Source organism: Poecilia reticulata, chromosome 1 (assembly GCF_904066995.2).
Source record: "Poecilia reticulata chromosome 1, P_reticulata-male-v2, whole genome shotgun sequence".
Taxonomy (NCBI): Eukaryota; Metazoa; Chordata; class Actinopteri; order Cyprinodontiformes; family Poeciliidae; genus Poecilia; species Poecilia reticulata.
In genome coordinates, this window is record NC_088830.1 from 4,363,722 (window position 1) to 4,379,533 (window position 15,812).

General features: G+C 40.3%; 2 protein-coding genes across 2 annotated transcripts; both read right to left on the reverse strand.

Moving 5' to 3' along the window:
- Nucleotides 1-3,004: 3,004 nt before the first annotated feature.
- Nucleotides 3,005-10,936, reverse strand: lap3 (leucine aminopeptidase 3). The gene is made up of 13 exons (XM_008402379.2): nucleotides 10,710-10,936; nucleotides 10,507-10,622; nucleotides 8,504-8,558; nucleotides 8,320-8,425; nucleotides 8,072-8,231; nucleotides 7,341-7,505; nucleotides 5,284-5,442; nucleotides 5,040-5,164; nucleotides 4,869-4,957; nucleotides 4,658-4,760; nucleotides 4,451-4,530; nucleotides 4,260-4,372; nucleotides 3,005-3,906 (listed from the first exon to the last, which is right to left on the reverse strand). Exons 1-13 carry the CDS (start codon nucleotides 10,800-10,802, stop codon nucleotides 3,720-3,722), a joined length of 1,551 nt encoding a protein of 516 aa, XP_008400601.2. The 5' UTR covers nucleotides 10,803-10,936; the 3' UTR covers nucleotides 3,005-3,719.
- A 930-nt stretch (nucleotides 10,937-11,866) lies between these two features.
- Nucleotides 11,867-15,487, reverse strand: clrn2 (clarin 2). The gene is made up of 3 exons (XM_008402270.3): nucleotides 14,268-15,487; nucleotides 13,404-13,583; nucleotides 11,867-12,659 (listed from the first exon to the last, which is right to left on the reverse strand). The coding sequence occupies exons 1-3, from the start codon at nucleotides 14,518-14,520 to the stop codon at nucleotides 12,391-12,393; spliced, it is 702 nt and encodes a 233-aa protein (XP_008400492.1). The 5' UTR covers nucleotides 14,521-15,487; the 3' UTR covers nucleotides 11,867-12,390.
- Between the last annotated feature and the right edge of the window lie 325 nt (nucleotides 15,488-15,812).

The following is a 15,812-nucleotide window of genomic DNA, read 5'->3' on the forward strand; positions in this document are numbered from 1 at the left end:
GCTCCGTTTGTGCAGGTTTGTGCAGTTAAAATTTTCGTTTGTGCAGTTTTTGTCTTTAAGATATTAAAAGTTATAATTTTGGCAGATGACGTCACCATCCCCCCATATCGCTCCAAAACAAACCAAAGTGTGGGCTAGTTCGTTAGTGCTCTGTTTGTGCAGGTTTGTGCCGTTAAAATTTTCGTTTGTGCAGCTTTCGTCTTTGAGATATTAAAAGTTATAATTTTGGCCGATGACGTCACCATCCCCCCATATCGCTCCAAAACAAACCAAAGTGTGGGCTACTTCTTGTAATTCTTCAGATTCTCAGCTGTTGTACAATGTGTACATTTTGTTTTGAACTTCAATAAAGACTTAGAACAAGAAAAAATGTGTCTCATTTCAAGAAATGTTTTAAGATAGCAATGTTTTTTCACGAACGTAGCGCACAATAATTGAATCCTGCTAATAAAGGACATGCAGCCTGACCCTAACGTAATGTGTATAACCTGTTCAACTGTGCTTTGATTTCGGAGGTGGTCTGAAGAATTATATTCACATTGTTGATGTACTGTCTGCTGATTATGCAGCAAACGTGTAAAAAAATTACATGAGCCTATAAAGGCCAATTTGCTAGTTGCTTGAGCAAAGATTTTGCCGAGTAAAACGGAAATGTGTCATTATTTCAAAGTTCATCCAAGTAATGTACTTAATATTTAGTAAATATAGTTTCAATGCAACGACTTTCATTTCATCCAATTTCTTAAATTAAATGTGTATGGGCTTCAAGGAGACATGTTTTGCGAACTTTGACATAGTTCTCACACAACTGGGATTGGCTCCACCCACACTGTAGTGAGCCTCCTGCCCCCCCACCCCCCCACCCCCTCCCATCTTGTTTTGCAGAGCAAGTGTAATTTCAACCTCTCGTTAATATTCTAGCGGTCTCAAATCGTTTTGAATAAGTCATTTTTGGAATTTTTTCAACCCCGATTTTGATTTTTTAACAAGGTAAAATCAAATTAATGCTCAACTAGCAAATTGGCCTTTATAGGCTCATGTAATTTTTTTACACGTTTGCTGCATAATCAGCAGACAGTACATCAACAATGTGAATATAATTCTTCAGACCACCTCCGAAATCAAAGCACAGTTGAACAGGTTATACACATTACGTTAGGGTCAGGCTGCATGTCCTTTATTAGCAGGATTCAATTATTGTGCGCTACGTTCGTGAAAAACATTGCTATCTTAAAACATTTCTTGAAATGAGACACATTTTTTCTTGTTCTAAGTCTTTATTGAAGTTCAAAACAAAATGTACACATTGTACAACAGCTGAGAATCTGAAGAATTACAAGAAGTAGCCCACACTTTGGTTTGTTTTGGAGCGATATGGGGGGATGGTGACGTCATCGGCCAAAATTATAACTTTTAATATCTCAGAAACCAAAACTGCACAAACGAAAATTTTAACTGCACAAACCTGCACAAACGTAGCACTAACGAACTAGCCCACTTTGGTTTGTTTTGGAGCGATATGGGGGGATGGTGACGTCATCGGCCAAAATTATAACTTTTAATATCTCAGAAACCAAAACTGCACAAACGAAAATTTTAACTGCACAAACCTGCACAAACGGAGCACTAACGAACTAGCCCACTTTGGTTTGTTTTGGAGCGATATGGGGGGATGGTGAACTCTAGATGACCTAAAAAATAATGTTTAATATCTCAGAAACCAAAACTGCACAAACGAAAATTTTAACGGCACAAACCTGCACAAACGGAGCACTAACCATTCAGACTATTTGCTGGATTTTTTGACGTGGGTGGGGTGTCAGCTTCACGCAGGTCTCACGAACACGTGCGTATTTTGCCGCGTGGGCGGGGCGGAGCTGCAAGAAGACTCAGGGGGAACCGTATCTGATGGGGAAACGCGGACGACGCAACACCGGCTAACTGGAGCTCAACGTAGCGAACGTTCCAGATTACAGAACAGTTTTTGGTGGATAAAAAAAGAAAAGGTTTTTGGTGAATAAAGTGGGGTAGACTTGCTACTTGTCAGATGACGGAAAACGTTGAATGTATCGTTTGTGCTTCAGCACGGAGTAGCGGCTTAAGAAGAGAGGTCAGGAAATACAACAGACACTGACAGGCCTCTGAATCTGCCTTTCTCTGAAGAACTACTGAGCGGAAGGAGACAGCCAGGTGAGAAAAAACTGTTCTTATCTATCGATTCACTATTGTTATCATGCAGAAATTAGGCTGTTGTTTTTGTTGTGCTATTAGCTAGCTGCTAGCTAACGACTTTACTAGCAAAGCCATTTAACTGAAAAGCTTCTTCCCTGTATCGTTAATAATGGCAGTCATTCTTCAGTATCGCTTATGCAATAGGGGCACATCGCCATAATCTCCATAATGGATATATGTCTGATCTTCTAATGTGCTTTGCTGCATAATGTACATTGTATTTATTATAGCATTAGGTAAATGTGTCTTGAAGGAGAATAGCACTTAAAGCCCAACAAGGATATTCATGTAGAATTAAAAATAACTCACCCTGAATAACAATTACAATGGTGTTATTTATTATTGTTTATTAAACTCTGAACGCTGTGTGGCTTTGTTAATAGTCTGTCCTAGAATGCTGTTAGATGTCCCCTTTTTTTTGAGCACCTGCCCCTTTAGTGGTCTCTGCACGGCCCTGAGCTGGCTGGAAAAAAAAGAGAAAGAAACAGCGGACTGGGTCTCATACTGATTCCCCACAGATAAAAAAATAGTCATGGGGAAATCACTTAAACTCCACAGACGCCCATCAACACAAAAAAGCAAAGCATACAGTATATTTTAGTGAAATCAGCTATTTTGTAAAAAATAAAATAAAATATATATATAGCCTATATCTTTTTTTTCACTGAATAAATATTTTCAATTTAACTGATGGATTTGGTTTTTAAATAAGTGGTAGATAATAAATATTTAATTTTCACATTCCTTCTGCCTGGGTGGAACACACACTCTGTAAAAAAACAACCGATTTTAATAAGCAATTACAGCTCATTTGAAGAACATGTCAATTACAAAAAAATATGCTGGAAACAATGCTTTCTGTAACAAAATGTTGTTTTTTTACAATGCTGTGAAACTGATCTGTCCCTCACAGATTTGATTTCCATATTTTTATCCCCCATTTCAGATCAAATTAATGTTAATATGAGAAAGATAACCCCACAAAACAACACACACAAAAAATGCAATTTTTGAATTTAGACTTACATTATATAGAAGAAAAGCTTCCCAAATCGACGTGGTGCTATGTTGACAAGTTTTTGCCCTCTACTTGAGGTTAATCACCATGTGTTTGAGCAGCCACACAAAGGGTGATTGACTGCACTATGACCCGCCTCCCGGCTCTGATTGGTCATTTCTAGTTAGCACTGGGAGAAGGCAGAGGAGCTGGATTTCTTTCTCAGATTATCCATCTCATATGACATAGTGAAAAAAAAAAATGATAAAAGTTACATATTTCAGCTTTAAGTGAGAGAAAATAAAACGGGAGAAATCTGAAAGAGGGCAAATATCCTTTCACAGCACAGTGTAATACTAATACTTAATATAAATCCGTATTAGCTCATCTATGTTACCTATGTAACATCTGTTATACTCATATCTATGTTGTTAGTTATGTGATCTCTGACTCAGGGGAGAACCGCTCTTCGTCAGATCTGATCCTCCTCTCAGCCTCTGTGGGCCAGACCGGCAGCAAACTCCAGCAGCGTGCGCGTCGGCCTCCCGGACATGCCCTTCCTGAGGTAGGGAACTTCATCTTTGTTGCTCATCACTCCAGCAATGTCCAGGTGAGCCCAGTGAGGAGCCATGACGAACTCCTTGAGGAAGGCGGCGGCTGTGCACGCACCGCCAGAACTGCACAGGATAAACAGAGAGCTGGGTAAGGAGGCCGTCAGGCCACTTTCACCCATATGTGTGTTAATGACTTTGTTTTTATTAACCAGATAATAAAAAGGAAGGAAGGAAGAACAGAATGAAAGAGTAAAGCAGTAAGAGGACAGAAGGAAGGAGCTCAAAGAAAGACTGCAAGCAAAACGAAATCACAAAAGGAAAGATGAAAGGAAAGAAGGCAGAATGAGTGAAAAGGAGTAAAACAAAAAAGAAAAAACAAAGAGTCAAGCAAAAAAGTAAGAAATGAAGAGAAGGGATTAAATGTAAAGCCAGTTGGGTAAAACAGGATCTGAGTGCAGCAGCGGTCTGCTACGTACCGGCTGTATTTGCCGATGTTGTTGAGGTCGGCCAGCTGGCTGTCAGTGACCTGGTTGGTGTAATGTTGGAACAGAGGCATCCTCCAAACTCTGTCACCTGTCACAACACTTGCCTACACACACACACACACACAGCATGAGCCAACAGAGAAGCTGGTACAGTAGTGAGTGTTGCTGTGCTTCCTCTCTACCTGCTGCAGCTGCTCCCACAGCCAGTCTGAGTTGGTAAACACTCCCGTCGCCGCCGAGCCCAGAGCTACATCCATGGCGCCTGCAACAAGAGGTCCGACACCGTCTTCCATCATTTCTCTACAGCGCTTCCATTCAGTTAATACCATAATAACAACACGTTTAACTTTAACAGGACAGTAGAGGTAAATCCTGCTACCTGATCTCACCTGTTAGCGTAGCAACGTTAACGATAGCTCTGGGGTTAAAGGTGTGTCCATAACAGAGAGCGTCAGCCAGGATCAGTCTGCCCTCTGCATCCGTGTTATCCACCTTCATGAAACAATAAACCTCATTAGTAAACACGCACGCACGCACGCACGCACGCACACACACACACACAGAGGGAGCTGTTTGGACCAATCACACGTCTGCATTTACCTGGATTGTCTTTCCATTCTTAGCCATGACAACATCGCCTGGTTTGATGGCCTTCCCGCTGGGCATGTTCTCACACAGCGGAGCCAGACCTGCTCCAAGCACAAACACGGAGGCTTTTGGTCTGGGCACAATAAAAATGGAGGCACTGGCAGAAAGGAAGAAGAAGCCCACCAACAATGTTCACCGGGAGCTTCAGAGCCGCTGCAGCAACGATGGAGGCGCAAACCGTAGCGGCTCCGCCCATGTCTGCTCGCATCGCGTCCATGGATTGAGACGGCTTTAGAGAGATGCCACCGCTGAACACACACACACACCACACACGCAGGGATCAGAGGTGGGCAAAGCTCACACACAGTCTACCAACGAGACGACATGATCATAATCAATATGAGTCGTGAGTGTGTTTGTGATGAACCTGTCGAACGTGATGCCTTTCCCCACCAGCAGCAGCGGCGGCTGCTGGCTGTCTGCTGAGCCGCTGTAGTGCAGCTCCAGGAAGACAGGGGGCTCCTCTGAGCCCCGCGCCACACTGAGAAACGCTCCCATCTGCTGCTCCTCCATCCAGGCCTTTGATCTGCAGGTAAAATACACAAACACCAATAAGAAGTAATAATAATTCTGGTTATGTGCCAAGTAAGAACTAGTTTTCTGTCTCTGCAATAATCAATAATCATAATCTCACAAGAGAAACACTGGAAATATTTTACCACTAACATCAGCATATTCTCAGTCATACAGCAGAAAACAGTTGGTAATAAATAAACACAATATATAAGAAGTTACAAAGTAAAAAAAACAGTTCATAAGTAAGTAAAGTAGCCAAGTCAATACCTGTAAGTAAGCAAATCATATTAATATCTCAATCATTAAAGTTTTTTTTAAAGGTTTTATAGGTTCTAGTGGCCTTTATTTGATAGTTAATTGATAGGAAAGTGGGAAATGAGAGAAGGGGAAGACATGCGGCAAAGGTCGCCAGGTCGGGAATCGAACCTGCGACGGCCACGTTGAGGACTAAGGCCTCCATATGTGGGTTGTGCTTAACCCCTGCGCCACCACAGCACACCACACAATCATTACAGTTAAGATAGTTGAGTAAATCAAATGCACAGCTTCAACTTCAAATGCAGATGCATAAGCAAGGAAAGAAAAAACTGGCAAATCTAATCTATAAGTGGGAAAACCAGAAAGAATACAAGTAATTTCATAAATAAGACAATAAATGAAGAATGAGGGTATTGAATGAGTAAGCAAGAAAATAAAGTACATAAATGTGCAAATAGTAGCATTTATATTTATATATATATATATTTTTTTTTACAAAAATAGAGTTTATGCAATATTAGGATTGCGCCTTAGGATCGCATCTCTGCTTTTTGTGGATGATGTGGTCCTGTTGGCTTCATCAGAACGTGATCTGCAGCTCTCACTGGAGCGGTTCGCAGCAGAGTGTGAAGCGGCCGGGATGAGGCTCAGTGCCTCCAAATCCGAGGCCATGGTCTTGAGCCGGAAAAGGGTAGAGTGCCTTCTCCGGGTCAGGGGGGTCGTCCTGCCTCAAGTGGAGGAGTTTAAGTATCTGGGGATCTCGTTCACGAATGAGGGAAGAAGGGAGCGGGAGATCGACAGGCGGATTGGGGCAGCGTCTGCCGTGAAGCGGGCGTTGTACCGGTCCGTCGTGGTGAAGAGAGAGCTGAGCCAAAAAGCGAAGCTCTTGATTTACCGGTCGATCTACGTTCCCACCCTCATCTATGGTCATAAGCTTTGGGTCATGACCGAAAGAACGAGATCACGGATACAAGTGGCCGAAATGGGTCTCCTCCGCAGGGTGGCTGGGCTCTCCCTTAGAGATAGGGTGAGAAGCTCGGTCATCCGGGAGGGACTCAGAGTAGAGCCGCTGCTCCTCCACGTCGAGAGGAGCCAGTTGAGGTGGCTCGGGCATCTGGTCAGGATGCCTCCTGGACGCCTCCCTGGTGAGGTGTTCCGGGCACGTCCCATCGGAGGAGGCCTCGGGGAAGACCCAGGACACACTGGAGGGACTATGTCTCTAGGCTGGCCTGGGAACGCCGTGGGCTTCCCCCGGAGGAGCTGGAAGAAGTGGCTGGGGAGAGGGAAGTCTGGGCCTCCCTTCTGAAGCTGCTGCCCCCGCGATCCGAACCCGGATGAAGCGGAAGAAAATGGATGGATGGATGGAGTTTATGCAATATTATATCATTATCAATATATTAATTGGAAATGGTCTCAAAAAACAATATCATCCATCGCAATAATTTCTGGGACAGTTTATTGTCCAGCAAAATTTGTTACAGCGACAGCCTTTCAGAAAACAACAAACTTGGCTCATGGTCACATGGGTTACAGAACACCAAAGGAGCGTAATAGTTAATAAAACAAGTCAGAAATCTACTAAGTTTATTGTCCTTTTGGTTTGATACAAGCAGCTTACAAGAAGTGAAGGAGAACGGAAACCCAACAAACCGTTTTTTGACGGTGACTCGTTCAGCATGCGGAGCCAGTTTCTCTTCGATGGTGTTGGCGAAAGCAGTCGGAGTGATCCGATTGGCCGGAGCTTCCATGAGAAAACGCGCCAGGTTTTGACCTTCTGCATAAATGACGCCTTTCTTCCAGCCGTCCACGTCAGCACTGGTGAGACACAGAGAAGGACGGTCAGTGGGGCCAGAAAACCTGCAGATTGAGAAATACTCAAAATACAGAAGAGTAAAAATCTAAAATGTTCAGCTGAATGTAAAAAGAGAGAAAATAATTAAATACAGAATCTCTACAAAGATTAAAAAAGGACAAAGCAAAAGATAGCTTGTGGAAGTCAAGTTGTAATAATGGGTGGTTAAAAAAGGATAAAAAATGTTTTGTTTTTTTAACTTTATTGAACCAAAATGTGCAAAACAAACAGGCATTGCATTAATAAACAGCACATCAAAAGGAATATGTAAGAGAGTTCACTTTGAAACAAATGCAGAACAAATTTAAGCAAGACAAATAGAGAAATAAGGAAAGAAAATTAAATAATACAAAATATATTAAGGAAAAAAGAAAAGATGAAAAAACACTTAAAAAAATAAATTAGTTAATTCAACAAAAAAAACATTTCATTAAAAAGATGTAGTCAGAGGTTTTTAGAAAATACTTTTTGTACTTGGAAACATATTGATCTTTAATATTAATCAAAAGATTTTAAAAGCTCAGGTTACCTTCCATGTAGCTTTGAGGTCACTCTGGTCTTCTTCTTAGACTTCAGTTCATCATAGGAAAACAATCCCAGAACAGCGCCTTCTGCTGCCGACTTGGCGTCACCGCAGTCGTCCACCTCAACGTGACTCACCTTCAGTTCCTGGAGAGTCCGACAGCCAGCTGAACAAAAAGAATATGTACATATACAAACATCAATAAAACCATTTCTGAAACCGTATGTGAGATCAGACGCCGGAGCGGATCGTACCAGACACGGCCTGCCTGATGCTCTCCTTCCTGCTGTCCCACTTCTCAACCCCACACACTCCTTCACTCTCTTTGCCCAACCCGACTACTGCGACACAGGGGAAGTCCTGAAGGAGATCAGAGCACATTTTACTCCGTCGCCATTAGAAGACGGGGAGTGAAGTGTTAAAGCAGCGTATTGTTACCTGGTGAATCCCATAGAACAGTCTGCTTTTGCCTTTCTTCAGACCAGGTCCGGCACTGGGGGCAAAAACAAAATGTTTAAAAACACTCGAGTGCTGTCCATAAATAGTTTATTCATTTTGCAGTCATCCCTTTTCCTGAATAAGTAAGATAAACATAAGAGAAAAAAAAAAAACTACAGTAAAAATAACAAGCAAACCCATTGACTAGAGGTGCACCGATCTCATCTGTGTTGGTCTCAATATTGAAAAAATGTTTTCACTGTTTTTCTGTATTGGATCAATATCGACCGATACTAAGCCTCAGATATCTGTATCGTATCTGAAGTGAAAATAGTAATCGGTGGATTATTACTAGACATGACAAAATAAGTAATAACTGAATTAATCGCATGATAATTTAACAGGAGCTTCATAATTTCCATTTGCATGAATTATTGTTTTCCTCTCTCTGGATGTCTTCAGTCTGGTGCTTTGGTCTCAACCAGCCCCTTTTATGGAGGACAATTTTGCTTACAGAGTCGTCATAATTTATTTTATTTGTTGTTTTCTATTCAGGCGCTTTGAACTATCAAAGCACCTGAATTGTTGTAAAACAGGTTGTGTAGTTGGTGACTGCATAATCAATCACATAATGTATGCAGATTTAGTAATCTTATGCCCATATAGTGCTGGCCTTCAACAACTACTAAGGGTCTGTTCCCAATATGGTTATGACTTTGACATCAAGTATAACGCTAAGAAAACCAATGTTATGATTATTAGAAGTAGGGCAGATAAGCATCTGATAACCCTTGACTTCTCTTTATCTGGCATTGTCCTCAATATATGCAATGAAATTAAATATTTGGGACATTACATAACTGATGACCTGTCTGATGATCGTGACATCCGTAGGCAGTATTGTATGATGTATGCACAAGCTAATATTCTGATCAGAGAGTTTGGTATGCGTTCATCCTCTGTGAAGATGGCTCTTTTTAAAGCTTTTTGCACTTCACTTTACACGGCCCATCTGTGGCGAAGATACAAAAAAAGTAGCCTGCAGAAACTTTATGAGAGGCTACTACTCAGAGTGCCTAGATGGAGCAGTGCTGGCCACATGTTTGTACATAATGCTGTTCCCACGTGTGCAGCTGTGCTCAGGAATCTCATGTATAAATGCATGTGTAGATTATCTGTGTCATGCAATAATATAATTGCAATTTTAGTAAATCCTGTTTTTAGTACAGTGAGATTTTTCTCAAAATTGTGGAAACATTGGAAACATGCATCATTTATTTGTGACTCAGTGAATATGTCATGTTTATTTTTATTTTTCTCTTATTTTGTTTTTACCCTTTTTTACTATGGACCTTTCTGTGTCTGGAATAAAGATTGATTGATTGATTGATTTAAAATGTCTTCCAGTTCCAGTGTTAAATTGTCATTAGAATTTCAAGTTTATTGATCTTTGAGAATGTGTTCTTGCATCATCATGCTATAACAATTATGTTACTTAAAAATGGTCTCAAAACAATATAAAACGTTTACCAGAGTAAATTTAGGGACAATTTATCATCCAGCAAAATTTGTTATGGTGACCCAATCCACCAGCATCCATGAAAAGTCAAAAACTGGCAATAATTCCAAGGTAAAATGTGACCATAAACTTTCTGGTGTGTTTAGGTATTGCAGTAAAAGATGAGTCAGTTACAAGTGACAGGAGTTTTCTCTACTGCTATCCAGCTGGCTGAAAGATGTTTGACGCACGTTCTCCAATGTTCACAAGGGAGACACATTTGACTGTCTGAAGACAGCAGTCAGTCTTAGTCATGATGTGTAAACCAACACAAGGTCACAATAAAACACTAAAGCTCTAGAGATATCCCACTGTGTTTTTAATAAATCCAGACACGATTTTTACTTTTTTTAAATTTAATTACCAGTTAACTTTCACCGATACAATTTACATGGGATGCGCATGTAAATTGTTGATCACATCAGCTACAGAAGAAGCAACTCACATTTTCAGCAGCTCTGAGAGCTTTCCAGACAGAGACTGGTCAAACCTGGCTGCCGCCTCCGTCAGGTGAACACCTTCCTCCTCTCCGTTCTTCTCAAAGACTCCCAGGACCAAACCCTGCAAACACACACACACACACACACACACAGGTTCACACTCTGTTGCTGAGACTCTCAGAAACACTGCACCTGGTAAACTACTCACCTTTCTCTCCTGGAGGTGAGTGTGCGAAGCAGAGAATGGCCTGCAGAGATGTTTCCTCACGGCCGTCTGCGCAGCTTTCCTCACAACAAGCATTGTCACCTCCTCAACATGTAATAGTCTGCGTTAATATCCTAGTTTTACTTCACTGGAAGGTCAGGCGCTTCTCATGCTGGAAAGGAAGGCAGACGACCCCGTCAGAGTCGCATTAAAGTGGCGTCACCGACGAGATAGGACGACGGGGGTTTGTCGCCACCTAGCGGCAAAATGTCACTGTGTCCTGTGGAGTACAGTGTGTTTAAATGCAACTCTAAGTTGTCATGTAAATTTACAATAAAATGCATTAAACTTTATGATTCTAATTTGACCAAATATGGAAAATGTTATAGGCCTTTCTGTCACGATACCAAATTTTGATGATACACTGCCCCAGTAATTATTGCAATAAACGAAATATTGTTGTTTTAAGATCATTTTCAAATAATATGTTAATAACAGCATGATAATGCATTTTACTCTGTGAAAGAATTTAAATTTATTGGTCTTGACACTGGAACTGGAAGATATGTTAAATATCCTAAATAAAACACAACAATAAATAAATAAAACAGAAATATAAGACACACACACACACAACTGAAACCATAATTGAAATGGGTCCATAAACAATTTTTTCTTTACAAATGTGTTAATCGTCATAATTGAAGTCATTTTAATTTATCATGCGGCAGGTTTATGAATCTATGGATACTGTAACATGGGCATTCAGTGAATCATATATGCAATTACATGCAATGTTATACTTAAAAAAATGGTTTTTGCTTGATTGGTTTTTGTACATAAGTTTCAGGTTTATTGTTTGCATTGGGCGGTTTCCTGAACAAAAAGAAAACTTTCTGCTCAAACTTAGGCCACCTTAATCAGTCTTTCAGAAATGCAGAACTTTACCATAAAATTCTCAAAGTTCTTGACTTGCATAAAGATTCATAAATATCTATGGTTAGAAACCAAAGATAATTTTTTCCCCCATTTATGCTTCTTGAACAAATGCAAAATTAATTCAATGGTTCCAACAAGCAATCATGCAGAGTAACAGAATGCCTTAAAAGGGGCTTTGAATAGGAACCAGACACACAAAAAAAGGATCAGATAACTGGGAATGATATTTTAAATGTCTGTAATTCACATTCTGTATGTACAATGAAAAAATAAATAGCATATTTACAGGCATTTATTTACTACACAAACCGAATTTACAATACTGAACGTAAAATGTTCAGAGTGATTCTGTTGGATCACTCTTCATTGTCCACAGTATCAAAGTAAACCCAACAATAAATCCCTCTGTCTAAATGGACAAATTGGCTTTTTCATATCTATTCAGAATCAGTAGGAGCAAATAAACATTGAGGTCCTTAAAAATCAGTTTTCGGTGAGGATGAGTGTGAAATGAGTCTAGCTTCTATAAAACGGTGTCATCACAAATGTCAGTAAGTATTTTTTGTTCTTTTCCACGCTAAAAGCAGAAGACACAACCAATAACTCTTTTTTCTATGTGTGTGTGTGTGTGTGTGTGTGTGTGTGTGTGTGTGTGTGTGTGTGTGTGTGTGTGTGTGTGTGTGTGTGTGTGTGTGTGTGTGTGTGTGTGTGTGTGCGCGCGCGTGTGTGTGTGTGTGTGTGTGCTTTAGTAGAGTAGGTCCAGGGCAGAGATTGTGGGCTCTTCCGGCTTCTTGATCTCCGGTTTGGGCAACTTGATGCGACTCATAGCAACCACTCCACAAACGGCGAAGTGAGTCCCAACGCTGCCAACCCCCAACCAGAAGGACCAGTCCAGGCTGTCATCCAGAACCTCAAGGACGAAGAGGTTCTCTCCATGGTTTGCCACCCGCTCAGTCAGACGGTGGTGCTTCACGGCTGCCAGGAAACAAAGAACCCCCAGGGCGCCAAAAAGAGCTGCAAACAGAAGAAAGTACTTAATTTCCCTTCAGATTTAAATATCTATATTTATGATATCTGTATACAGTACTATGGCGTATTAGGGGCATGTAGATATAAAAAAAGAGGAGAAGAAAACCTCCTCGGTTACCTTCCAGAAACCTTGGAAATTCAGACCACATGTCTCCAGAAATGAAGATCAAACTGAAATATGTCTTTTTTATGTTTCATTTGGATGAATGGCTTCTTCCTCCCTGACTGGCCTTTTGGCCCATGTCAGTACAGGGCATGTTTCACTGTGGATAATCACTCTGTTACACCAGCTTCAGCTAAATAAGCTAAAGAGGGAGATGGCAACGAGGCCTTCCAACCTCCAGGACTTGGGCCTCATTATCAAAGATAAATCATCAAATATCAGTAAAACATGCAAAAGGCTAGTCAGCTACACTAAGAAGTGTTTGATTATTGTAATGCTATTAAAATTTGTTTTCATAAATTATTAATTAGTATTATTATTATTATATTACACTCTTTACATCACTTTGGAGTGATGATTACCTTATTTTATATTAGACACAAACCTCTTGATTGAATAAAAAATAATTTTAAACCTAAATATTAAAGGGATTTAAAAAATGTTTGGGCGTAATTGTTAGTAATTTAGTAAAAAAAAAATCTAAAGATAAATAAGTAAATAACACAAAAAAAGCCTAATAAAGGCCAAACATGTTGAAGCCAAGCAGGAAAATGCAGTGTTTTTACCAGCAATGAAGTTCCATAGATAAAGTCCTTTGTGCCCTTTGATGCTCTGGTAGGGGACCTTGCGTGCGTTGTAAATGCAGAAGGACAGGCTGACCAGGGCGAAGCCAACCGCCACCAGCAGGAAGAGAATCACCATCATGTGAAGACCCCCATTCAGCGTCTGCACCAGCTTTGGAAAAACTACAGAGACGCACAGAGCAGAGGGACGAGCTTAGGGAGGAAACCCTCAGTTCCTTTCTTTCTTTATTTTCAGTCCAGAACATTTTGACAGCATATTCTTTATTTGCTTGATAAACAACTTAACTTTGACCTATGAAGCATTTAAGTGAAAAAAAGCTCATATGAAGAAGATCTAAATCTGATCTTAAGTTGTTGAAGATTGTGTTTAAGCTCTGAGGCTTTTCTGTTTTCCTCCCTTTCTATATTTTTAATTAGAGATAAGTAGTCAAAAGAGTATTCAAGTAAGAGTAGCTCTACTTTGACATATTTTTATTTGAGTAAAAGTTAATAAAGAAAGAAAAAAAGCTTTTACTCAGCTTTATTAAAAGTGTTACTTTAAAATAATTTTTTGTCTGATTTTGATATTTTGTAATTCTGCTATTTACATGAATTATTCCCATTTTAGTCTTTAAAATACCAACATTTTCATATAACTTAATATTTTGATGATGTCATTTTTAAATATTAAATGGTGATTTGATCAGTTGCATGACTATCCTTTTACCAAACACTTTTTCACTCTTGAGTAATTTCTTGTTGACGGCTACTTTCTACTTTAACTTGAGTAAAGTTGAAGTAGTGCTACTCTTACTTGAATGTGCACGGTACTCTCCACCTCTCTCCATTAGTCACTTTGGATCTTACTGTATATTTTGGAGCGCCTGTTCCCGAGTCCGCACCTCTTGGTCTTTCCTCCCTGGAACAAACCGTAGTAAATGTCCCCGATAAACTGGTCCAGCTCCGGACTGGACGCGTTCACTATGTCCACCCCGGTTTTACACAGGATCCGTCCGATAACCCACCGCTCTGTGGACAGGGCCACCACCAGGAGGGCCACCGAGCCGACACACAGCGCCGAGGCCACCGAGAATGTTATTCGTTTCCACAGAGAAGGCATCTTACGAGCCCATGGTGCCCCGGGGAAGGTAAGAGGACGCCGGGCAGCGGCCGCGGGGCGGGCTCGGGGATCACCATGGGTTTACGGAGTCGTTCATCGTCTCCTCTCAGCTCGGGAAGAAAGCAGCTATGAAGCTTCATGAAAAGCCGCTGGGCCCGGCGTGATGTTGCATGTATTCATGTGTAAGTCACACGGGAGGAGAAATTGAATCTATGGGCGTCAGGGAGATCTCTTACCGGGAGAAACTCTATACGCATCCCGGTTTCTGCGCGCGCATACACAAACAAACACACACACACATTTATTCACGGGAGAAATTAACCTTTTCCAACTCCAACTTTGAATAAATCATTTCTTATGGCTTATAGTCTGAGCTACTCAATCAGCTGTAAAATTAAACGCATTCTTAAAGTCAAATGACTTTAGGGTCGCTGATACAGCAACGACACTAAAGGTCAACTGAAAGCATCGACTCAACATGTTGACCTGAATAATGTCCCATCCTTCATTTCTTCAATTCCTTAATTAAAGTAATGATGCTTAAACTATAGTACAAACCCAGCTCTGTTGAAGAAAAGCATTTTTTATTTTAGTTTTTGCCTTTTTGTCACTTTTAAAATTTCAGACCATTAAATAACTTTTATTGTCAGGCAAAATTAACCTGAGTAAATATGAATTGCAGGTTTCAAATGATTTCAGTTAGTGATCCAAATGAACTTAAAGTTAACAACTGCTGTCAAACAGTATGCACCGACACATACCAACAAATACAAGACATTAAAAGAAGACATAATCGCTAAATGCTTTCTATGATCAGTCAGGACAATGTTTTAGATGCAAGACATATTGGATTTTAAGGTTACTGTAAAAACCTGACTTTCCCACTCCTCTGGACCTTTGTGTTATTGTTTCCAACTTAAAAATGGAAACTTCTCTTTCTTTTCCCACATAAAACTGTACTGTTGTTTTAAAATGTCAATCAGCTTGGCGGTATTTTAAAATGTAAGAATACTGAATTAATTGACAGCTTCTGCATCAATCCAACATTAGGGATTTGTATTATGAAGAAAAGTATATTCTCTTATAAAAATGTATAACATAATATTGTCTATTAAGAAAATACTTAAAGAATAAAACCTTGAAAGTATGTGTTTATTGTACAATATTTTTGGAAGAATATGAACCAAATCCCCATGTTTACTTTGAGCAGTCCTCAGGTTTTGAAGAGTCAGGTAGAAGCCAACAAAAACTTTGGCGACACCTTCTGGTGAAATGGTGAAGATACAGTGCGT